At 35.5% G+C, this 21767-nt stretch overlaps 2 protein-coding genes across 2 annotated transcripts; one reads left to right on the top strand and one right to left on the bottom strand.

The window, feature by feature from the left end:
• Positions 1 to 2329: 2329 nt before the first annotated feature.
• Positions 2330 to 7858, bottom strand: LOC118349175 (protein FAR1-RELATED SEQUENCE 6-like). The gene is made up of 11 exons (XM_035692748.1): positions 7787 to 7858; positions 5860 to 5938; positions 5674 to 5772; positions 5509 to 5598; positions 5321 to 5423; positions 5200 to 5234; positions 5035 to 5124; positions 4883 to 4949; positions 2727 to 4798; positions 2479 to 2592; positions 2330 to 2395 (listed from the first exon to the last, which is right to left on the bottom strand). The coding sequence occupies exons 2-11, from the start codon at positions 5917 to 5919 to the stop codon at positions 2330 to 2332; spliced, it is 2796 nt and encodes a 931-aa protein (XP_035548641.1). The 5' UTR covers positions 5920 to 5938; positions 7787 to 7858.
• An 8566-nt stretch (positions 7859 to 16424) lies between these two features.
• LOC109021598 (cytochrome P450 87A3-like) lies at positions 16425 to 19464 on the top strand. The gene is made up of 9 exons (XM_019004256.2): positions 16425 to 16698; positions 16853 to 17183; positions 17601 to 17750; positions 17873 to 18121; positions 18210 to 18302; positions 18410 to 18488; positions 18565 to 18671; positions 18844 to 18971; positions 19148 to 19464. The coding sequence occupies exons 1-9, from the start codon at positions 16496 to 16498 to the stop codon at positions 19242 to 19244; spliced, it is 1437 nt and encodes a 478-aa protein (XP_018859801.1). The 5' UTR covers positions 16425 to 16495; the 3' UTR covers positions 19245 to 19464.
• Positions 19465 to 21767: the final 2303 nt, after the last annotated feature.

Below are 21767 nucleotides of genomic sequence, written 5' to 3'. Positions count from 1 at the left end.
AGAATTTGAAGACGTTCTTCAAATGAGTTTCCACTTCGTGACCAAATTTCTGTGTTGATTATTTGTATGATTTGTCTCATCTTTTAATTGCTTACTTGTTTTATATTTCATTAGACAAGAAAATTTGAACTGCACCTATTCACCCCCCTCTAGGTGTTGTATGGGATAGAACCACTGCTTTTTCAGAGTGGTAAACTTTTAACCAATCACAGATCATAATATCTATGCTCATTATCACCAACTGCCAGTTTTACAAAATGACCCAATGCATGCAGTATTTATCACTGTGGTGTTTGATCGGCCACTTAAGTGTTCCTTTTTCCCTTCATCAGCTTGAGTTCCTGGGTTCCTGAGAAGATTGTATTTCTAATCTAACTTTGTATACGTCATTGGCGGACTCAGCAATGCCACGATATAAGTACATTTTTTTTAATGTTATGTATACCTGAAAAGATTAAAAAAAAAAAAAAAAAAGCCGCTAGAAAAAAAAAAGAAATATATGCAAGTTATGCACAACGTTAGCATTTTATATGGGGTACAACTTAAACAGAATACATCTTGTGCTATATGGGAGACTCGGAGGTTCCCTCTCTCGTTAGCATTCATTCTACCCATTAAGATGCAGTTTCACAAACATCCATCAATCAATATATTCATCAACCAATATTCTTCACATACATAAATCTTGTGTACTAAGCTCCACCAAAGTTTGAAACAGAATACATTAAAGTACTCTAGGAGTCTTGATACAACAATGAACATATGAAAACACTCCTCTGGACACAAATGAGCAGGAGATGTAGAAGTTCCAGAGTTTGTTGACAGTCTAATGAAATCCATGAAAAATTTACATCATTTGCGAGAAAACCTCAGAAAGGAAATGCCATGAACGCGAGACAAAATTAATCTCAATCCTGCATTTGGCTGTTGCTGAATTTCTCTGATCCCGTGCCCTGTTTCTTCTATAATGGCTTCATTAAGTATAATCTCATCCACCAGTACGACCTGATCTTCTCTGTACATAGTATAATGGAAATTGAAGTTGCACTATTTTTAATCTCCAGAATTAAAGGGAATCTCTATACACTATAGTCTGAAGGTTTTTTGTTTATACATCCAAAAGAGAAACAATTTAAGGAATGTCCTTTAGAGATAGGTTTGGTCTGAATTTTTCTCCTTTGTTTTTTGCTGAATGATAAGAGAGATGGGAGGGAGAAATCTCATTCTTATTGATCAACATAAAGTAGCAATTAACACAGGTTTGTGTGTCTGTCCTACATCGTGTTCTATGCAGAAATCTCATCTCAAAATAAAATCAATGTAGCCTAGGTAAGCCCTGCAGTTTGTTTGAGTGAAATGGTTTTTGGACTTGCCTGGGATACTAAAAACCAAGAGATGTAAGCTAACAAGCATATGTTGTGGACGGGTAAGATAACATTACCTTGATGGAAAGACCTTCTTTGGAGATAAAACCAGCATACGTGTATTCCCTCTCAACTGCAAGCTTTTGAACCTGCTGAAATTTCAAGGCGTAAGAAAATACCACCCAATCCCTCCATCAAGCATATGGATATATGTGAGAAAAAAAAAAATACCACAAGTAGCAAAGCTAAGGCATTTCAGCCACAAAGAAAAATCCAATATTTGGAATTGCACATTTGATAATTGCAGAAATGACAGCCCACCCAAGCTGAAAACTCTGATTATGTCAACAGTACTTGTTCAGAGAATAGGAGAAGAGAAGCTATGAGCATCACTCCCACCAACAAGACCAAACAAAACACAATACACAGCAGCAAATATAGTGAAAGGTATAAGGCGGGATAATTTTCCTGCACCAATCAATAAATCAGATGAAGTTAAACAGCGAAAACAGAAAAATCTCAAGAACTGGTACCCAAAACGTGATCATACTGGCAATTGTCATTGAATAAACTATGTATTCTGTCCCTTACCTAGCATAGAGAAGAATATCATAAAGCCTGAGATGAGAACATTAACTCTTGACCGTACGAGAACCTAATGAAACAACATACAGTTTTTTTTTGAATCCCCAACCATGAAACAAGAATACTTCTTCTGAACAAGGCAAAAAACAGTTTCCAGTTCAACCAAAAAGCTTCTACTCTGTCGTCCCATGCAGTAGCTGTTCAAAATTTTCCTGGCCTCCAACATATTTTTGAGTAGAACTAATACCAGCACAAAAATTGTTCAGAGTGCTTCCACCCACGTGCACAGACAAAATGCCCAATCTCTATCTCTATCTTCCACCACAGTTCACAAAAGCCTGAGATCTCTAAAATATATATACAAAACTCAGGGACAATATCTATGCTAAGTTCCATTGGGCAAGCTTGGCGTAGCCTGAATATATTGAGAATGTCAACATTATGATCTGAGATAACATTAAAAACAGAAAAATATAAATGACAAAAGGTGGACATAACCTCAGACCTCATCATTGGCCGGAAGCCTTACTTGTGTTAGAGTACTACACTGGGTTTGGATAACAACCTCCTGAACAGTAGCAGCAACTTCTGACACCGGGAGGTCAACATTGTGTGATGTATCGTCAAATAGATTTCTGTATGTCTAGATTGGAAAATAAAATCAGTTTCATCTATTAGGAACAATATATATATGCATCCCAATATCTACACAAGTGTTTTTTTTAATGTAATACCTTTTTTTTTTCTCTGCCTTGTAGCCTTCTCGACCATTAGGACCTTTCTTCGTGTTGGCAGTCTCCCTTTCTCCCGAACAACGTGCGGGCTTAATATTTTCTTATCCTTATCGGCGACGGCGACGACGACCACGTTCTGTTTTAACTTTGAAGAACCGGACTCAGGCTCTAATCCTACATACTTATGCTCAAAGTCATCCAACATATGAAAGAATGCATTCACATCTTCATCATTTCGAGATACACGCATCGCAAATCTTAGACATCTTTGTACGACAAGCTCATAGCGTCGTGCATCCGCATTGACCCGTACATCATCATAACTACTCTTAACCAGTGTGTATCTTCTCTTTAAGTCTTTCCTCCATCGATCCAACACATATTTCTCTGGCAGCACATGAATGTCCTTCATCTGACAGACCTTAAATGCATGCCTACAGAGAATCCCCCTCATCTCAAACAAGGCACACGTGCATTGAACTTTGCATTCGTCTTCATTAAAGTAAATAATGTACTTAACAATTTTGGACTGTCCATCAGGTGTAGAGATTTCTTCTAAAACATCGAAGGTGGAAATCCTACCTTCAGTGCCCACAAGTGAAGAGTTACATAAAAGCATCCCCCAAACCTCTGCTTGGACCTCTTTAAATTTTGCATTTGTGTATAATGACTGAAACTGCCTCTCAATTTTGAATAGGGATACACATGGAATTGTTTGGTTATAGGACTGGAAATCAGCTGTCGTCCCCGCCTCCACCTTCTTCCTCAAAGCATTGTCAAATTGATCAACAAATTCTTTCAATGTCGTACCAGAATGCACATAACCGTCGAAGAAGGCATTCATGCTTTCAGACCGTTGGGTAGTACTCATACCAGCCCAGAATACACCTTTCAAGTAAACTGGTATCCAAAATGACCTCTCAGCGTACAACCCCTGCAACCATGAATTGTCAATAAGGTCATAGTTATGAATTAACTGCCCCCACTTCTCCTCAAATTGTTCGGCATTTTGTGTATCATAGACTGCACTCATAATTGCAATCTTCAATCCTGCGTTATATGCCGAGTGGGATCCCAATTTCTCTGGCAGTTTCCGCATTATATGCCAGAGACAATATCGATGTCTTGCATTCAGGAATACAATCTCAATCTCATTCTTCATTGCCCTATCTTGGTCTGTTATGATTGCTACGGGTTCCCGTCCATTCATGCATTCTAACCATGCTTCAAACAACCAGACGAAGGTACTTGTATCCTCACTTGAAATCAAGTCTGCCCCTAAAAGAATGGACTGTCCATGATGGTTTACTCCAACAAAGAGAGCAAACGGCATCCCATACCTATTTGTTAGGTACGTAGTATCGAACGTGATGACGTCTCCAAAATACTCATATGCGGCCCGACTTCGTGCGTCAGCCCAAAACACATTCCTAACTCTAAACTCATCATCCACGTCCATGACGGAAACAAAGTCATCATTCATTTTCCTCATTCTCTTAAAGTAGCCATTTAGTGCTTCACCACCTCCTTTACTCATTCTCAAGTATCTAGCTTTGTCAATAAAATTCCTATAATCTTTCTCTTGGAAAGCTAAATTCTCAAACCCCCCAACATCAGTCACAAGTGCTTGAAAATTTTTATTCATCCAAATACCCGCTCTGTCATTCAAATCGAGCATTCTCTGACTATATTCATCCAAATGTTTGTGAGATCTAAAAAATCTAGATTTTTGTGGGCTAACCGTACTGTGATTGTGAACAAGATCAATACTGGTCAACACCCATACCCCATTCACAAACCGAGCATTTATCTTTGCCTTACAATCAGTTTTTGTCGTTGGCCTTGGCTTTGATAAATTACTGTGGCTAGGATAATACTTGCCGCCACGTGCACAGCCAATTGTCACATACTTCACACTCCCATCCAGATCTCTCTTCGTTCTTCTTATGATAACACCAAAACCCTCTTGTTTGGCGTATCGTTTGTAATAGTCTAAAATCTCTTTATCAGTAGCAAAGTGCATACCAGCGTTTGGAGGCTCAACTCTATTATCATCATCTGATACTTCATTCACCCCCTCTGCATCTGGCTCTATATTTATGTTGGATGAAGTTTCTGACAAGAAAGATTGCATGGTTAGAAAAATTGTATTTTTACTATATTTAGTGGATGTTAACTGATATGCATGTAAATTTAGACCTTCTAAATTCTGATGGGGTACAGAATTGGATGGCATAGTTGGCACACGTAGTGGCATTGCCAAATGCTGCATATTTCGAGATGCCCGTTATTCAGTAAGGAAAATATAGAGGTACAAGAAACAAGAATAAAAATAGACTCACATGAACTACCTGGGTTGTATCTTCACCTCGTCTCAACTCCTCCGAAATACTCGACAAAGGGGATGGCATGGTTGGTCCAAAGGGTGGCGGTGCCAGATGCTGCAAAAAATCTACTTTGTTACAATGACTCAAACCCACGCATTAAACATAATCAATATCCATTGTACACTTTACCTGGCTACCCCAAGCATATGGATGTGGATATGTTCCTGAGAATGAAGATTGCATGGTTAGGAACAATATATGTATTTTTAATATATTTAGTGGATGTTAACTGATATGGTTAAAAGTGTACCTCCTAAATTCTTTTCAGCTACAGAGGAGGATGGCATAGTTGATGACTCACTTGCGCAATGTGGGTAGGGCATAGTTGGCACACATAGTGGCATCGCCGACTGCTGCATTTTTCATAATGCACGTTATAAGATAAGGAAAATACAAAGGTACAAAAAACAATCATACAATGAGACTCAAATGAACTACCTGGGTTGTATCTTCACCTCGTCTCAACTCTTCTGGATTACTCAACAGAGGGGATGACATGGTTGTTCCAAAGGGTGGTAGTGGCAGATGCTGCAAAAAATCTCTATTGTTAGAATGACTCAAACTCATGCAATAAAAAAAATCAATATACTAAAATAGCTTTACCTGACTACCCCAAGCGTACGGATTTGGATGTGGATATGGATATGGATTTGGAGGCATCATATATGGCAAGTTATATGGATTTACATTTCCATAATATCCCTATAATATATAAATAAACAATGGATTAAGTAAATGCTAACAATATCCCAGGCTGCGATATTTTCAAATAACCAATGTGTAGCATACCTGGGTTCCTGAAATCGATGTAGAAGGCCTGGGTGGCCTTCCATCTTCATCTTCGCCCATCACGCAATTTATTCAATATCTATTGATGAAACAATATTATATCAACATAAGAAATCCCACAACCTACATTCACAAGGTATAGAAGCTAAGGGCTGGAAAAAAAACCTGCATATGTCCATCGTTACTCTTTTAAAATTTATTTTAAAAATTTAAATGAAGCTTGTTTTTATAAAATAGAGTTATAAGAATATTATTATTTTATAAACATATCTTCCATTTAAGTAGAATTATGACAACAAAATTGTAACAAGTATGTGAGTCTATCGTTACTTTTTTCAAATATATGGAAAGAGAGAAAATGGGTCAACGAACAATCTAAGTTGGGGTAGCATTTTTTTGTTGATTTTTTAAATTTCACATTATCTCTTATGCTTTAATGTTTTTAATACGAAAATCAAATTATCTTCTTTTCATTTCATTCGAATATTTAACGGGTGCGATCACCTTCTTGATGAAATAATTTCGGTATCATTTTCATGGATATGAGTAAATCATTTGATAATATAATAATCATTTTTAACTGCAACATATAAACAGAACTTCTAGGTAGCCCCAATAAATCTAATCTAAACTTTTACAACTCAATTAAAGATCAGTTTCATATAAGAATTACGAAAGCATTTCAAGTGATCTTTCTAGAATCCTATAATGCTCATGACATTTTCTAGAATTATTTGGTTGCTAGGTAGTCACTGGAAATCACCGCAATTGAGTAGTTTTTTTTCCAACTTATTATTTATTGTTGCCTTAATGTATTCCCAACGGGATAATTTTCGCCGGAATAGAGTTTCTCAGCATTATTTTCATTCATTTATTGCTTTGAATCCCTAACTTGAAACAAAAGGGTCTTAACTTCTAGTATAACATTTTATTATTTTTCAGATAATGAGTTCATGCACCTATAATGCCAAGACAGCATTGCTAGTGTATGGTGTTAAGAAAGAACCAAAGAACCACAACTAGCAGCAGCAAAATTAAAGGAAAATACGCAAACCATGCACTTCACAGTAAAATTGCAGCAACTACAAGAATTTATAAATGATTACACATAATATATGCATTCATTAGAATTACACACAATATATGAATTGATTATCAATTAAAGAGAAAATAAAGCATCAATCCACCAATACAAACAACCCCATTCAATATATGAATTGCTAGTGTATGTGACATGTTTGTCTTTGTTAAAGTTCCTATAATTCTCACTTATTAAAGAATTATAAGAAATTCCTATAATTCTTAGAAGCAGCAGGACAGGACAGAGGACAGTGAAAAAATTAGAGACTTGAGATTGGCATTACCCAAATGAATCCTATGCTAAACTATTTGTCTAGACTGTCCCACATTTGTTAATAAACTAGTTTTCCATTTACTTGCACAAAGGCAACAAACAACCCCATCCAACTAAACATTAGTGGACCAATTTGTTTCACACAAACTATTGTACAGCATATATAGCCTCATACATAGCAATAAGGATGGCTTAATGGGACCAAATTTTTTCCAAAACTTTTTTTTTTTTTTTCCTTATAAGTAAAAAATTCCAGAACTTCTAAAGATAGTTTATTTTTACTAGAGAAAATAAGGGCCAAATATTTAGCATTCCCAACCAGTTGACCACTGCTTGCAATATCGATGGTGTCTCCATAAATATTTTCGGATGTTATCAACAACCCAAAAGCTCCACATAACACAGATCAAACAACATCAAATCGGCTCATTTCAGATGTTATCCACAACCAAAAAAACATACAACATCAACAACCCACAAAACACAGATTAAACAAATAGGAATGGATCTCCAAGACGATCAGAGATGCAACGAAAAGAGAAAAATAAAAATCCATTTTCTTTAATTTCTTACCCTTGCAAGACGACCAACGGTGGCTCTCGGCAGCAGCAAACCAGTGGAGGACTGAAGCGTGCGGAAATGGTGAAGTTGAACAAGCCGTACAAAAATTCAAAACCCAGTGGAGAATATTTGTCACTCGGTGTCGCCGTGATGGAGCCACGCACTTTCGGAGTGATGGAGACGCAAGGGGCTGGCAGAGGGTGAGGACGACGGCGACACTAGCTGGGGGAGTGGATGAGAGAACGCGGGGGAAGGAGGGGGAATGATTTCTGAGCTGAAGCAACGCTGGGAATTGAAATAAAACTAAAGAAGACGCACGTTTTCATTATAAAAAAAAAAAAAATACACGTCGGATGGAGGGCGGAGGATGGATGAACAGTGGGCAGTTGTATAGATGAACTCGAATAGTTAAAAACTAGTCGCACACCTGAGCAATGTGCAGGATATTGTTAAGTTTTTAATTTTATTCTATTTTAAATTTTATTTATAACTTGCTTGTGTGAAGTTGTTTAAACATGATCATCTTCAATTATTAATTTTAATGAGATATGTATAAATGAAATAAACAAAATGTTATGAACAAAAGAAGACAAAATGATGTTAATAAACAAAACAATACCTGGAGTGGAAGAAATAAGTAATAAACTGATAATATCAATGGTTTGAATACCGTACTCGTGACCATTTCGATCGAGACATTGAAACAAGATATTTCGATATCCGTACTGTTTTGAATACTGTTTTGGAATAGTCTATATATGAATAAATTATATATATATAAATTATATTTCAAAATAATAGTTTATATATGAATAAATTATATATATATTATAAATAGTCTGGTCTGAATTAGGGGGTCAAAAAATCAGCTTGCAGTTTGAAGAAATGAAAAGAAAAAAAAGAAAGTAAAAGCCGAAATATTGGCCAGTACGGGCCGAAACGGCCGAAATTCTGACCGGTACGAAACTATACCCTTTTTTGTACCAGCTACGCCACAGAAACGGTATATTTCGACCGTACCAGCCAATACGGTACGAAATTCAAAACTTTGGATAATATAAGGATAGAAGTAATAATGAACAGAGTGGTAACCCAAGAGTGACAAATAGGTTGAAACTGGTCCTCAATGTTATCATCTCCAACACTTAGAGCGCTTTCATACCGGGTAAACTCATTTCTGACAATATCTTGGTAGCCTATGAGGCCCTTCATTCTATAAAGAAGAGGAAGAGGAAGCGGAGATCATCAAAGACACGCTAGGGGAAGAGGAAGCTGAGTTAGTATGTAGTATACCTTTTAGCTTGTCTGGGCAAAGGGATTAGCTAATACGGGGGTATGCAAAGAATGGACAGTTCAATGTAAAAAGTGGATACCACTTGGAAATGGGTAGAAGGAGAAAAGAGAAGGGAAGAGAAAGGTGAAGCTTCTAGTTGCCTAGTAAGGGACACTTGCTGGAGAGCAGTATGGAGTATGAATTCCCCAAGTGTGGTGAAGACTTTCATGTGGAAAGCTATCAATCACTGTTTACCCATGAGAGTAAACCTGACTAAAAGGAGAGTTATTGAGAACTCTTTGTGCTCTATTTGTGAAAGAGATGAGGAATCAATATGCTATACATTGTAGAGTTGTGCTGTTGTATCCGATGTTTGGGCTAACTCTATGAGTCCTATTAAAAAATGGGCCAATTCAGAAGGTGATTTTTTGAAGGTGTGGGAAAAAATGTCCCAAAACCTACAACAAGACGGATTTGAAGTTGTGGCATCCATCATGAGGGGATTATGGACCAGAAGAAACAAGTTTATCTTTGAGAAGACTTTCTCTAGCCCAAAGTGGTGGTAAAGCAAGCAAGGGATAGTCTTGAGGAATTTCAACAAGCACAAAGTAGCTCATTGGGGCTTTAAACTTATGGATGTACTAAAAGAAGGTGGGTGGGATGAAAACCTTCAGTAGGTAGTGGAGTTAAGGTGAATTGGGATGTTGCATACGATTCAAAAACCAAGAGAATAGTTGCAGGGATTGTAATAAGCGATGACTAAGGAGAGATTTTGGTGTCTATGTGCATGAATAGACAGGGTGTAGCACACCCAATGATAGCAGAAATTTGGCGTTATGGGGAGGTTTGAAGTTATGCACAGAACTCAAATTTTCTTTTGTTACTTTTGAAGGAGCCGCTCTAGAGGTCATTAAGGCATTAAACATAGTTGAGGATTGTTGGACTTGGTATGGACAATTGGTTGAAGATGTCAAAAAAGTTATGCAGTGTAGAAGTGGGTGGACAATTCAGTATATAAATAGAGTCGAGAATAATGTAGCTCATTAGCTCGCAAAGATAGGTCTATCTAGTAAGGAAGAACAAGTGTGGATTGGAGAGTGTTCAAATGAAGTATATAGTGCATTTTTACATGATATAGTTTGTATAGTCAAACATTGAATTGAATGAAATTACAATGCTTTCAATAAAAATAAAAAATAAAAATAAAAAGTGTAAAAGACAAGAAGTATAAGAGACAAGTAACGAGGTGATAATAAAGAGTATGTCATGTAAAAGGCTATATGATGACCTTTCAAACTTAATTATAATAATTTGTTTTAATTTAGTTTAAATGATAAAATATGAAATGGTTTAAGAATAAAAGAGCTTTATACATAAGAAATTATATAGTACATAGATATATAATTATTGATCATTTCCCAAATTCCGAGCGAAGGTGGTGGACTCTTTATGTTTTTTAACTGGGCTTCACTGCGGTTCAGCCCATTATTATGGGCCTTTTGGCTATTATATCTTTTACACCTATTTTTTATATGATTTTCTAAGCCCACTACGCAGGCAAGTTAGGCCCAGACATTTTTTTGTTTCAATGGAAATTGCCCTCATATCACTCTTTTTACCTGCCTACGTACACCTCGGTGCAGTTTGGAGACGGAGGTGAAATCTCACCTCACTCTGTACGGAGAGAGTCGTTTGTATTCACAGCCCATCTCAACTCATCTCACTACTATTCACTATTATTCAACAACTTTAACTCACAAATCTCACTACTATTCACAACTCATCTCACTACTAGTCATAACCCATCTCAACTCATCTCAACTCATCTTCGAATCCAAACGACACCTAACTCTTCTCCAAACGGTGAAAGTGATATATAAAAGATGTTTCAAAGTTTTCACGTAACAACAAAGTCCCACTGTCAATGGGTTTGCTTTTTTAGAGGAAATAAGGCGTCTTCAGTTGAAATTCAATTTTTTTCAGCGAAAAGGAAAACGTTCATATTTTCGAACCCCGACCCCTCACTCATCTCCATCTACGCACCTCGTTCCCCTCACTCATCCATTCGTAAACGCACCTCATCTCTTTTACCTGATTTCCCTGCCTGCCTCACAGTCCATCCAAGGCCAACCCAAAAAAAAATTTTCCCACTTTACTCCAACGCCAACGCCGTTGCCCCCATATCCTCCATCCATAGATTTCAACAATCTTTCAACCCAACTCTAAGGATTTCTGTACAGAGCATTCATCATAGTGGTTGGGAAGGCTGCAACTCCTGCAAAGCCAGTGAGGACCCTGCTCCGCAACTCAGCTTTGCTCACGCGTGCTTGGTAATTCCCTTCATCAACTCAGCTATGCTCGATCCGTACTCTCACTGTGGCCTGAGCCCCTAGAAGAGTTTCCCCTGTCCCCTCCCCTAAAGTTAATATCAACAAGCATTTTGTGCTGGAAGTCAAGATTTTCAAAATCTCTTCAACAGTTTACAATTTGGCACCTTATAAGCCAATTTCAATACACCAAGCCGAAAACTATGAAACCCAGCCCTCCAGTTCCCTGCATCCGATGTTTAGGTTGACTCTATGAGTCCTGTTAAAAAAAAGGGCCAGTTCAGAAGGTGAGTTTTTGAAGGTGTGGGAAAAATTGTCCCAGAAGAAACAAGTTATCTTTGAGAAGACTTTCTCTGGCCCCAAAGTGGTGGTGAAGCAAGCAAGGGATAGTCTTGAAGAATTTCAGTAGGCACAAAGTAGCTCAATGGGGCTTAAAACTGATGGATGTACAAAAAAGAAGGTGGGTGAGATGGAAACCTTTAGTAGGCAGTGCAGTTAAGGTGAATTGGGATGTTGCATACGATTCAAAAGCCAAGAGAAAGGGTGCAAGGATTGTAATAAGGGATGACCAAGGAGAGATTCTGGTGTCTATGTGCATGAATAGACAGGGTGTAGCACACCCAGTGATAACAGAAATTTGGCGTTATGGAGAGCTTTGAAGTTATGCGCATAACTCAATTTTTCTTCTGTTACTTTTGAAAGAGACGTTCTAGAGGTCATTAAGGCAGTAAACATGGTTGAGGATTGCTGGACTTGTTATGGACAATTGGTTGAAGATGTCGAAAAAACTATGTAGTGTAGAAGTGGGTGGAAAATTCATTATATAAATAGAATGGGGAATAATGCAGCTCATCAGCTCGCAAAGATAAGTCTGTCTAGAAAGGAAGAATAAGTGTGGATTGAAGAGTGTCCAAAGGAAGTGTATAGTGCAGTTTCACATGATATAGCTTGTATAGTCAAACATTGAATTGAATGAAATTATAATGCTTTCAATAAAAAAGAAGAAGAAGAGATAAGTGTAAAAGACGAGAAGTATAAGAGACAAGTAACGAGGTGATAATAAAGATTATGTAATGTAAAAGGCTATATGATAACCTTTCAAACTTAATTATAATAATTTGTTTTAATTTACTTTAAATGATAAAATATGAAATGGTTTAAGAATAAAAGAGATTTATACATAAGAAATTATATAGTACATAGATATATAAATTATTAATCATTTTCCAAAGTCCGAGCGAAGGTGGTGGACTGTTTATGTTTTTTAGCTGGTCTTCACTGCGGTTCAACTCATAATAATGTAGGGGTGATACCCGCATGGTGCGGGACGGGGGCGGGGGGAAAAATCCCATTCGTCCTGCCTCCCGCCTAGGCCAACACACTGTGTTTAGAAAAAAAAATTAGTCTAAAAATATCTTTTTAGGATGACTATTGTATTGCCTTGGCCTCCTATATAAAGGTTGGCCTAAAAGGCCAATACAATCCAATGACTTAAATACAATTTTAAGTTTTTAATAAATTGTATATATCTATATACAATATATTTATTTATATATAAATAAATAAATAAAAATTATATATGTGGAGGGGCCCCGCCCCGCCCCCCGCTAGGCCCTGCTGCCCACCCCTATAATAATGGAGCTTATGGCTATTATATCTTTTACAACTACTTTCGATTTGACTTTTTAATCTTGCTACGCACATTTTGTCGTTTCAATGGAAATTGCTTTCGCATCACTTTCTTTACCTACTTACGTACACCTAAGGTCTCGTTTGCTTTTAAAGATAAAACACAATTTTAAAAAAATTTCTAAATTTTCGTACGGTTTGATAATCTATGAAAACGAATACTCATTTTATATCTTAATGTTTTCATCTCACTCGTTCTCTACTTACTTCAATACTGTTCACTGATTTTGAAACAGACTTGGTTGTGTTTGGATGCTGAAGTGAGTTGAGTTGAGTTGAGTTGAGTTGATAAAATATTGTTAGAATATTATTTTTTAATATTATTATTATTTTAGAATTTGAAAAAGTTGAATTTTTTATTATATTTTGTATTGGAATTTGAAAAAATTATAATGATGAATTGAGATGAGTTTGGTAACTAAACTCACCCAAGTCTTCTCATCTCTCTCGTGTTGTCCTTTCAGCGTAAGCCCTATCTTACAATAAAAGATTTAATAGATTTGCGCCAGATTTGCAGAGAAAAAATAATTACACGTAATTGGTAAATTAATAAGCAAAGGAAGTAGAAAAAAAAAAAAAAAAAAAGGAAAAACGTGTTCATACGAACGCCCGGGAAAACTTCTCAACCGTTGATGAAATCGTTGTTATAGTCCCATGCGCGGGCTTTCAACGGTTTTCTCCAATAAAATACTATAAAAAATCCCATCAACTTAAATTTTATAAAAAAGTCAAATTAATCTTATCTCTATAAATTAACAAACAAGCCCATCATATTATGTCATATTATCTCATCTATACTAAAAAAATCTCATCTTATCTCTAAAAATAAATCATAAAATTCGTATGAAACTTAATTTACGAGATCTTCAAAATCCAATAAAATAAAAAACATCAGCTTAGAGAAATTCCGCCTTAGAGCATTTATATTGATCTATACATATACATATGCAAAGTCATATTTGCATAATATGACACTAAAATTCTCTACATTAACTTATGCATATCTAAATATTTAGCTAGTTATAAATAGTGTTTATCTAAATTTGGATAACTATTATTCATTCCACAAAACATATTTTAATCAATATTTCTCTCTCATATCCTCTCACTCTCTCTCACAATCATTTTCTTTTCTTCATCTTTTAACAATACAACAAACATTCACATGCACATTCATTTAATTATCATAATATATTATATATATTTTTTTTCATTTTATTATATTTTTAATATAATATATAAAAAAATTATATTTTTTATTATTACATTTGTATTATTAATGTCAAATGTATGTAGTGGATACTAATTGTAAAATATATAAAAAAAAATCGATTTTAGTAAAAAATTAATAATAATAAAATAGATGATTTTGTATATGCATAAACCAATGCTAATGCTCTTAGACCTTCGATTGGCCGGCATTGATCAATCCTTGTCGATATTTACTGATCAGAATAGCAACAAACAGTGAAAGTTGAGAGATTTAGATAATGAGTTAAGATAAGATGAAAATTGAAAAGTAAAATAAAATATTATTAGAATATTATTATTATTTTAAAATTTAAAAAAATTGAATTATTTGTTATATTTTATATAAAAATTTAAAAAATCATTATAATTATATAATATCAAATAAAATGAATCGGAGGATATTTTATATCAAAACCGCCTGATTGTAATTTGCAAAGAGTAATGTTAAAAGAAAGACTGGGTCGTCATCGATGGGTTTTATACCACTTATTTATTTCTGGACTTTGTCGCCTCACTTTAATTTCCTTTTTGTGTTTTGTAGTCCAAAACATACTGTTGTTTCTTTGTCTTTTGTTATCATTTTTCTTCGGTCCAAAACATACTGTTGTTTCTTTGTCTTTTGTTATCATTTTTCTTCGGTCCAAAACATACTGTTGTTTCTTTGTCTTTTGAAAAATGTATCATTTTTCTTCGGTGTTGTTTCTTTGTCTTTTGAAAAATGATACAAATGTATCATTTTTCTTCGGTGTTGTTTCTTTGTCTTTTGAAAAATGTATCATTTTTCTTCGGTCCAAAACATACTGTTGTTTCTTTGTCTTTTGTTATCATTTTTCTTCGGTCCAAAACACACGAAAATAAATATCTACCGTAGATTATTTTTTAAAGGGAGTATTATAGTCACAAAATGATTATTAAAAAAAAATTTCAAAAATTGATGTAGTTTCATATGATCTGTCAAATTTATTTTACAATAAAAGTAATTTTACAATCTAAAAAATTATATCAAACTACATCAATTTGTAAAATTACTTTTATGTAATTATTTTGTAAATATAGTATTTCTCGTACTTAAATCTATTTCTTCTTGATGAGTTTAAACTTTTTGGATCAGATCTAGAAGAGATCTTGATTTTAAATCCTAACTCTATAATACTCTACCCAACTGTTCAATTTTTCAAAATGTTGATCATCAGATCGATGCTGTTGGCCTCATATAAATTAATTAAGTTGTTTTCGATCATGATATCAGAAGATGATGATCTATGATGATCTAGGGATTGAATGTGTAATCAATTGAGTTGTGAAAAGACTGAGGTAGTTATGTACATATATGTATGATGGCGGTTAAACTCTGTACGTCTTGATCTGTTTAACATGACTTATGTTGTATGAAAAATAAATTAAATTCGATTCCATTCATTAAAAAGTACTTAGTCCAACGGCCTCTAGCTAGCAGTCTTGCTTGTCCATTATTTATAACTGATAGGCCAGTCAGTCAAGAGAAAATATATCTGCAAACCGTGAATTATGTATGAACTGTCGCGTAATCGTTTTGAATAAAATGAATAGAATATGAGATTCACATGAAAAAAAAAATTATTTTTTAATAATAGACCTCACTTTTTTTCAAAACGATTACTCAGCGTTTACGCACTTCACAGTTGTATGTAGAATTACTCGCCAATCAAACCGGCATGGCCTAGCTACCGATCATCATACATCATTAGGGCCAGTTTAATTAGATATGGATGAAATACCTCATCTAATCTAATTTTAACTAATAACTTCATTACTATTCACAAATCATCTCAACTCAACTCATATAACGTCAACCTCATTAATATGAAAGGCCATGCAAAGTTTTCAAAACCAGGTTGCCATTTTCTTCTTTGACACATCACTTATAAATAGTTCATTCAAATCCGGAGTAAGGACTTGACCATCTAGATAGACGACGACATTTCACATTTGGCAATGCAGCTTTAACATTAATTTTCTAATCTTAAGCTAGACGAAAAAAGAAAACCCTCGTACGTACGTACATATATGTCTCGATCATGTGATGAGCTCATCCTTTGCCTATATAAAGAGCCATACTCTTTTCTTATAAACCAACCCACATCAGTACGCACGTATTATATATCTTATTTTCCTCCCTGTAGTAGTACTACTTAAAGATCGATGTGGTCTGTTTGGCTTTCTGTCATTAGCGGCCTGCTTATAGTGTTTTCCACCCATTGGCTTTATAGGTGGAGGAACCCTAAATGTAATGGAAAATTACCACCCGGCTCTATGGGCTTCCCACTTATTGGGGAGACCCTCAGTTTTATGGTCTCAAACAAGTCCATAGACACACCACTTTTCGTGAAGAAAAGGATGGAGAAGTAAGCAGCTGTGCACAATATAAATTCACACTGTAGTATTGCTTAATTTCCCTCGTAATTATAACGAGCCCTCATGCATTTTTTTTAGTGATAATATATAACATCTTTAATTCCCATGCATTTTTTAAGCATATATAAATGTTATGTACGTTAGATATGGGCCAGTATTTCGGACAAGCTTGGTCGGACGGCCGGTTGTGGTATCATCTGATCCTGAATTCAACTATCAAGTTTTCCAACAAGAAGGAAAACTGGTTGAGCGATGGTACATGGATTCCTTCTCAAAGCTTCTGCACGGCCTAGACGCATCAGGAATTAATGCCCACAAGAACATTCACAAGTACCTGCGAAACATGATCTTGGGTACCTTCGGTACCGAGGCTCTCAAGGAAAAGTTGCTGCCCAAGTTGGAAGATGCCATAAACGAAAAGTTGCAGTGTTGGTCTAAGCTTTCCAGTTTGGAAGTGAAAAAAGGCACTTCAGCTGTAAGCAGTTCTTTTCTCAATGCTGCTGGCTCTCATATAATTAATACCCACTCCGTACTGTTCTGATAAAATATTCCAATGATCAAGCTCCTCACATGAGCTGGGAAATATATTTTACCCATACAAAGCAATTATATATACGAATAGATCAAAATTAAATTTGAGTATATATTCAAAATATGAAAACACTTATTTTTTATATATGCATGCCACACACACACACACACAAATATATAAACTTCAAGAAACGGATGACCGTAATTCTTTTTCTTTTCAAGTACTTGCAAAGCTATTGCAGAACATATATAACTTATATATATATAAATATAAATATATATATATATATATATATATGTTTCTTTTAATGTGTTTTTTTCCTGCAAATCCAATATTAACTTATTTTTCGGTCATTTCCAGATGATCTTTGATTTTACAGCAGCGCAGCTATTCAGTTATGAACCAAACAAATCTGGGGAAAATATTGGTGAATCTTTCGACAACTTTTTGGAAGGACTCATGGCATTCCCCATCAACATCCCTGGTACTGCTTATCATAAATGTCTACAGGTACATAAATATCCCATCTCCCAACTTAATTCTTATATTTTTCAAAATCTAAAGCACTCTGATCATTAAGATCACCTTTTAATTCTTTCAAATACGTATATATTAAATCCATTTTCATACAGAACCAGAAGGCGGCGGTAAAAATAATAACCAACACGCTAGAAGAAAGAAAACGTAATCCTGAAATTCGCAAAGGAGATTTTCTTGATCAGATTTTGGCCGACATGAAAACGGAGTCGTTCTTGACCGAAAAATTCATCATCTACATGATGTTTGGGCTCATCCTTGCAAGCTTTGAGACTATATCAGCAACTCTTACATTAGCCATTAAGTTAATTACAGATAATCCTAAAGTTCTGCAAGAATTAACGGTTAGTAGCAGCTCATGCATGCAGATACAGTACTCAGAAATACCTTAAGGCAGTTTGTTTTTGACATCATGTTATTTCTGTTAATTAGGAGGAACATGAAGCAATTCTTAACAACAGAGAAGATGCCGAATCTGGACTCACATGGAAGGAATACAAGTACTCCATGACTTTTACCCATAACGTAAGTTTGATTCTCCCACTTCTTTTATGAGGTCCCTGAAGGCCGGCTTCTAGTTATTATAAGCAACACTTCTTAATTGATGTACAATGAATCGGCATGCAAGATAGGTTATCAATGAATCACTTAGGCTGGCCAGTGTTGCTCCTGGAATACTGAGAAGAACACTTCAAGACATTCAAGTAAATGGTAATTATTAGTTCAAATCATGTACATTAATATATATTAGCTATTGAATTAAAAATTCCTTGTTTAATTAATGAAGGGTATACGATTCCAAAAGGGTGGACACTTATGGTGGTTCCTTCTGCACTTCAACTGAACCCAAGAACTTATGAGGATCCTCTAGCCTTCAATCCTTGGCGATGGCAGGTACGTACTGCACGCGCGCAATATGCAGGAACGTCTACCTGTCTAGATCGATCAAAAACCTTTAATTTAGTCTCGCTCATGCATCATGCATCAGTCAAGCACCAAAATCATTCCTCAGTAGAATATTAAAATACATGATGGTTGACTCATCAGTTTTGCTTCATTAATATAGGACATCTCTGCGAACGTCACAGCCAAGAATTTCATACCATTCGGGGCAGGCATGACGTCATGTGCAGGAGCAGATTTCAGCAAGGTTCTCATGGCTGTTTTCTTTCATGCCTTGGTCACGAAATACAGGTACGTACTTTAATTTCTATTTTATATGCATGCGTGCGTACGTACATCATGCACATGATGCGCAGCAGCAGTACTACTTGATCACATTATTTATTGAGCAATTAAAACTAATTACGAATACGATTCGGTATTTTCCTACATATATTATTTATATATATATATATATATATATATAGGTGCACTGCTATCAAGGGAGGCGAGGTGATTCGGTCCCCTGCTTTAGGATTCGGAAATGGTTTTCACATTCAGGTTGAAGCAAAGCATGATGGGTGATCATACAGGATCTATATATATCTGATGGATCGCCATGGACGCAAAGCAAGACGGCCATCATGCATGCATGACACATATATTCGATCGAGTTAAATAATCAGTACTGCCTTGTTCCATAATAATATACCATGTGTAATATATGTTAAGAAAGTTGAGTACTGCTCGTGTCGCTCGCACTTTGTTGTTTTACATATATGAATAAAACTACTTTGCTTCCCCACTTTGGCCGCTCCACGTGAACTTTGGTCAATTTTTTTATTTATTTATTTAGTAATTAAAGAAGTGATTTTAAATGTATTGATATATATATTTTTTTATTATTTAAAAATATTAAAAAATGTGAAAAGGAAAAAAAAACTATTAAACGGTATGCCCAGCGGCAAGAGTGAGGCGGCATATATATTTATATATATATATATAGTAGTAAAGGGCAAACACGTGCAATGCACGTGTGCCCAATTGCAAAAATATGAAAAATATTTTTGAAAATAAGAATTTTCTGTAAAAATGTGTAATAATAAAAAATAGATCAATATATATAATTATGAAATGTAATAGTTTTGTCTATATTTTAAGATTTTTTTCATCAATCATAAAATATATCACATATATTATATGCAGAATATACATGACTATTATAATATAAGAATTTCCACAAACACATTTACTGTTACACAATTTTCTATTACAAATCCAAAAGTGACTATTGGAGTTGATGCACTATCATTATATGTTTCTAAATAAACTTGATATCTAAAAAAAGTAAATAAATTATTATTTATTGATATTAACAATTAATATATTCTAATTATAATGTAAAAAATTTTTAACTCCAAAATATGAGGAAAAATGTTTACCTTGGTTGTGAAGTCTCTATTTTTTTTAACTATAATATAAAACATTCTCATTTTTCCCACATTTAGTTGTTTTTACATGAAATAAGAACAAAAACATGAATAATATGTAATATTCTAAAAATATTACATGAAAATTTTTTAGCTTCAGTTGCAAAAATTTTCATCTTTTTTTTTTCTTGTAAGAACTTGCCAGTTGCAAAAACATGAAAAAACTGACCAGTTGCAAAAACATGAAAAATATTCTAAAACTATAAATTTCTTTTTTTTTTAACTGCAAAAATACAAATTTCTTGTAAAAACATGTAATAAGAGAGAACAGAATAAAAAATATAGTTCTGAAATGTAATAAATGCTAGTATCCGACAAATTTATATATATGATAGTGATCTTACTTGGCTACCTGTCAATCCACAATGAACCAAGAAATAAGAATTTAAATCCATACAAACTCTCGAATTTAACTATGAATAGACAAAATTTCATCTATATTTCAAGATGAAAATAACGGCATGCATGCCCGTTTTCTTCTACATGCAAGTTTTTTTCCGTTTGGGATAAACGACAACACTTTACATTTATATGTTACTTTCACGTTTAAATTTCCTAGACCTGTTCTATGTCTACAACAATGAGCATGCATGTCCCCAAGTGTTCAGGAAACAAACACAGTAGCAAACTTGCCACCGCTTATATGTTTCGGTAAAAACAACTCATTGGCGCCTCCTTCCTCATTTGATGTGTTCCCGACAACCCAATGGCCAGCAAGACCACCACAGAAGTGTTCGCTTAGCCACGGCAAGGCAATCATCACCGCTTTCTTCCTCTTGCCTTCAAGGTATTGCCGTTGCTGCCGCTTCAACATAGCCACCATGCCAACCATCGTAGTTCAGTTTCTCCACACTGTCCGAAAGACTGATTGACCCCCGCACCATTGTAAGCCACCGGCCAGCCATGTCTCTTCTATCCCGTGCCGCCAAGCATGCAGGAAAAAAATCTGACCGCCGTAGCCTAGCCTTGAGCTCACATTGAGCCGCCGCTGGCCATCACTGGGAGGCCTCTGTTTTAACTCCACAAAACTGAGCATTGTTGGAGGGCACCGTGAGCCACAACTCAGTCAACCCAGCTGCTGCCCTTACCGGAGGCACATTGGTGAGCCTCCACTGCTTAGACTCATCACCGTGAGTCTCACTCACCAACCCAAGTAGCCCCACTGTCAACCACCAAAAAGGTGCACGTGAAGCCTCTAAGCATGGCAAGACCGTGCTCATCACTCTTTGTGGTGGTAGGTTACTTCATGCAAAACATAGGATAACAACTGGAAAACACGGTGGTCAGCCGTGACTCTCTTTTTCTCTGTGTTCAACCGTCGGATCAGCCACCTCCCACTCACCCTGCTCCTTTGAAACTATCTACCTCACGGTGAGCTTCCGTTGCGCGGCCCTGGGTCTCTCTTTGTGGTGATGTTAGGTTGCTTCATGCAGAACATAGGATAACAACTGCAAATAAATCTGATTTTATACGCAAAATAAGTCGGTTCAAGCGGCGATGAAAAGAATAACATTTGGAAAAGAATTTGGTAGAAGGATAAGAACTGGAAAAGAATACAGAAGAACCAAAATCCAAAACACAGCAAAACTGAGGACATAGCAGAAAAATGAATAGAAAA

Source organism: Juglans regia, chromosome 8 (assembly GCF_001411555.2).
Source record: "Juglans regia cultivar Chandler chromosome 8, Walnut 2.0, whole genome shotgun sequence".
Lineage (NCBI taxonomy): Eukaryota > Viridiplantae > Streptophyta > Magnoliopsida > Fagales > Juglandaceae > Juglans > Juglans regia.
This window is presented reverse-complemented; position numbering and strand designations above follow the sequence as displayed.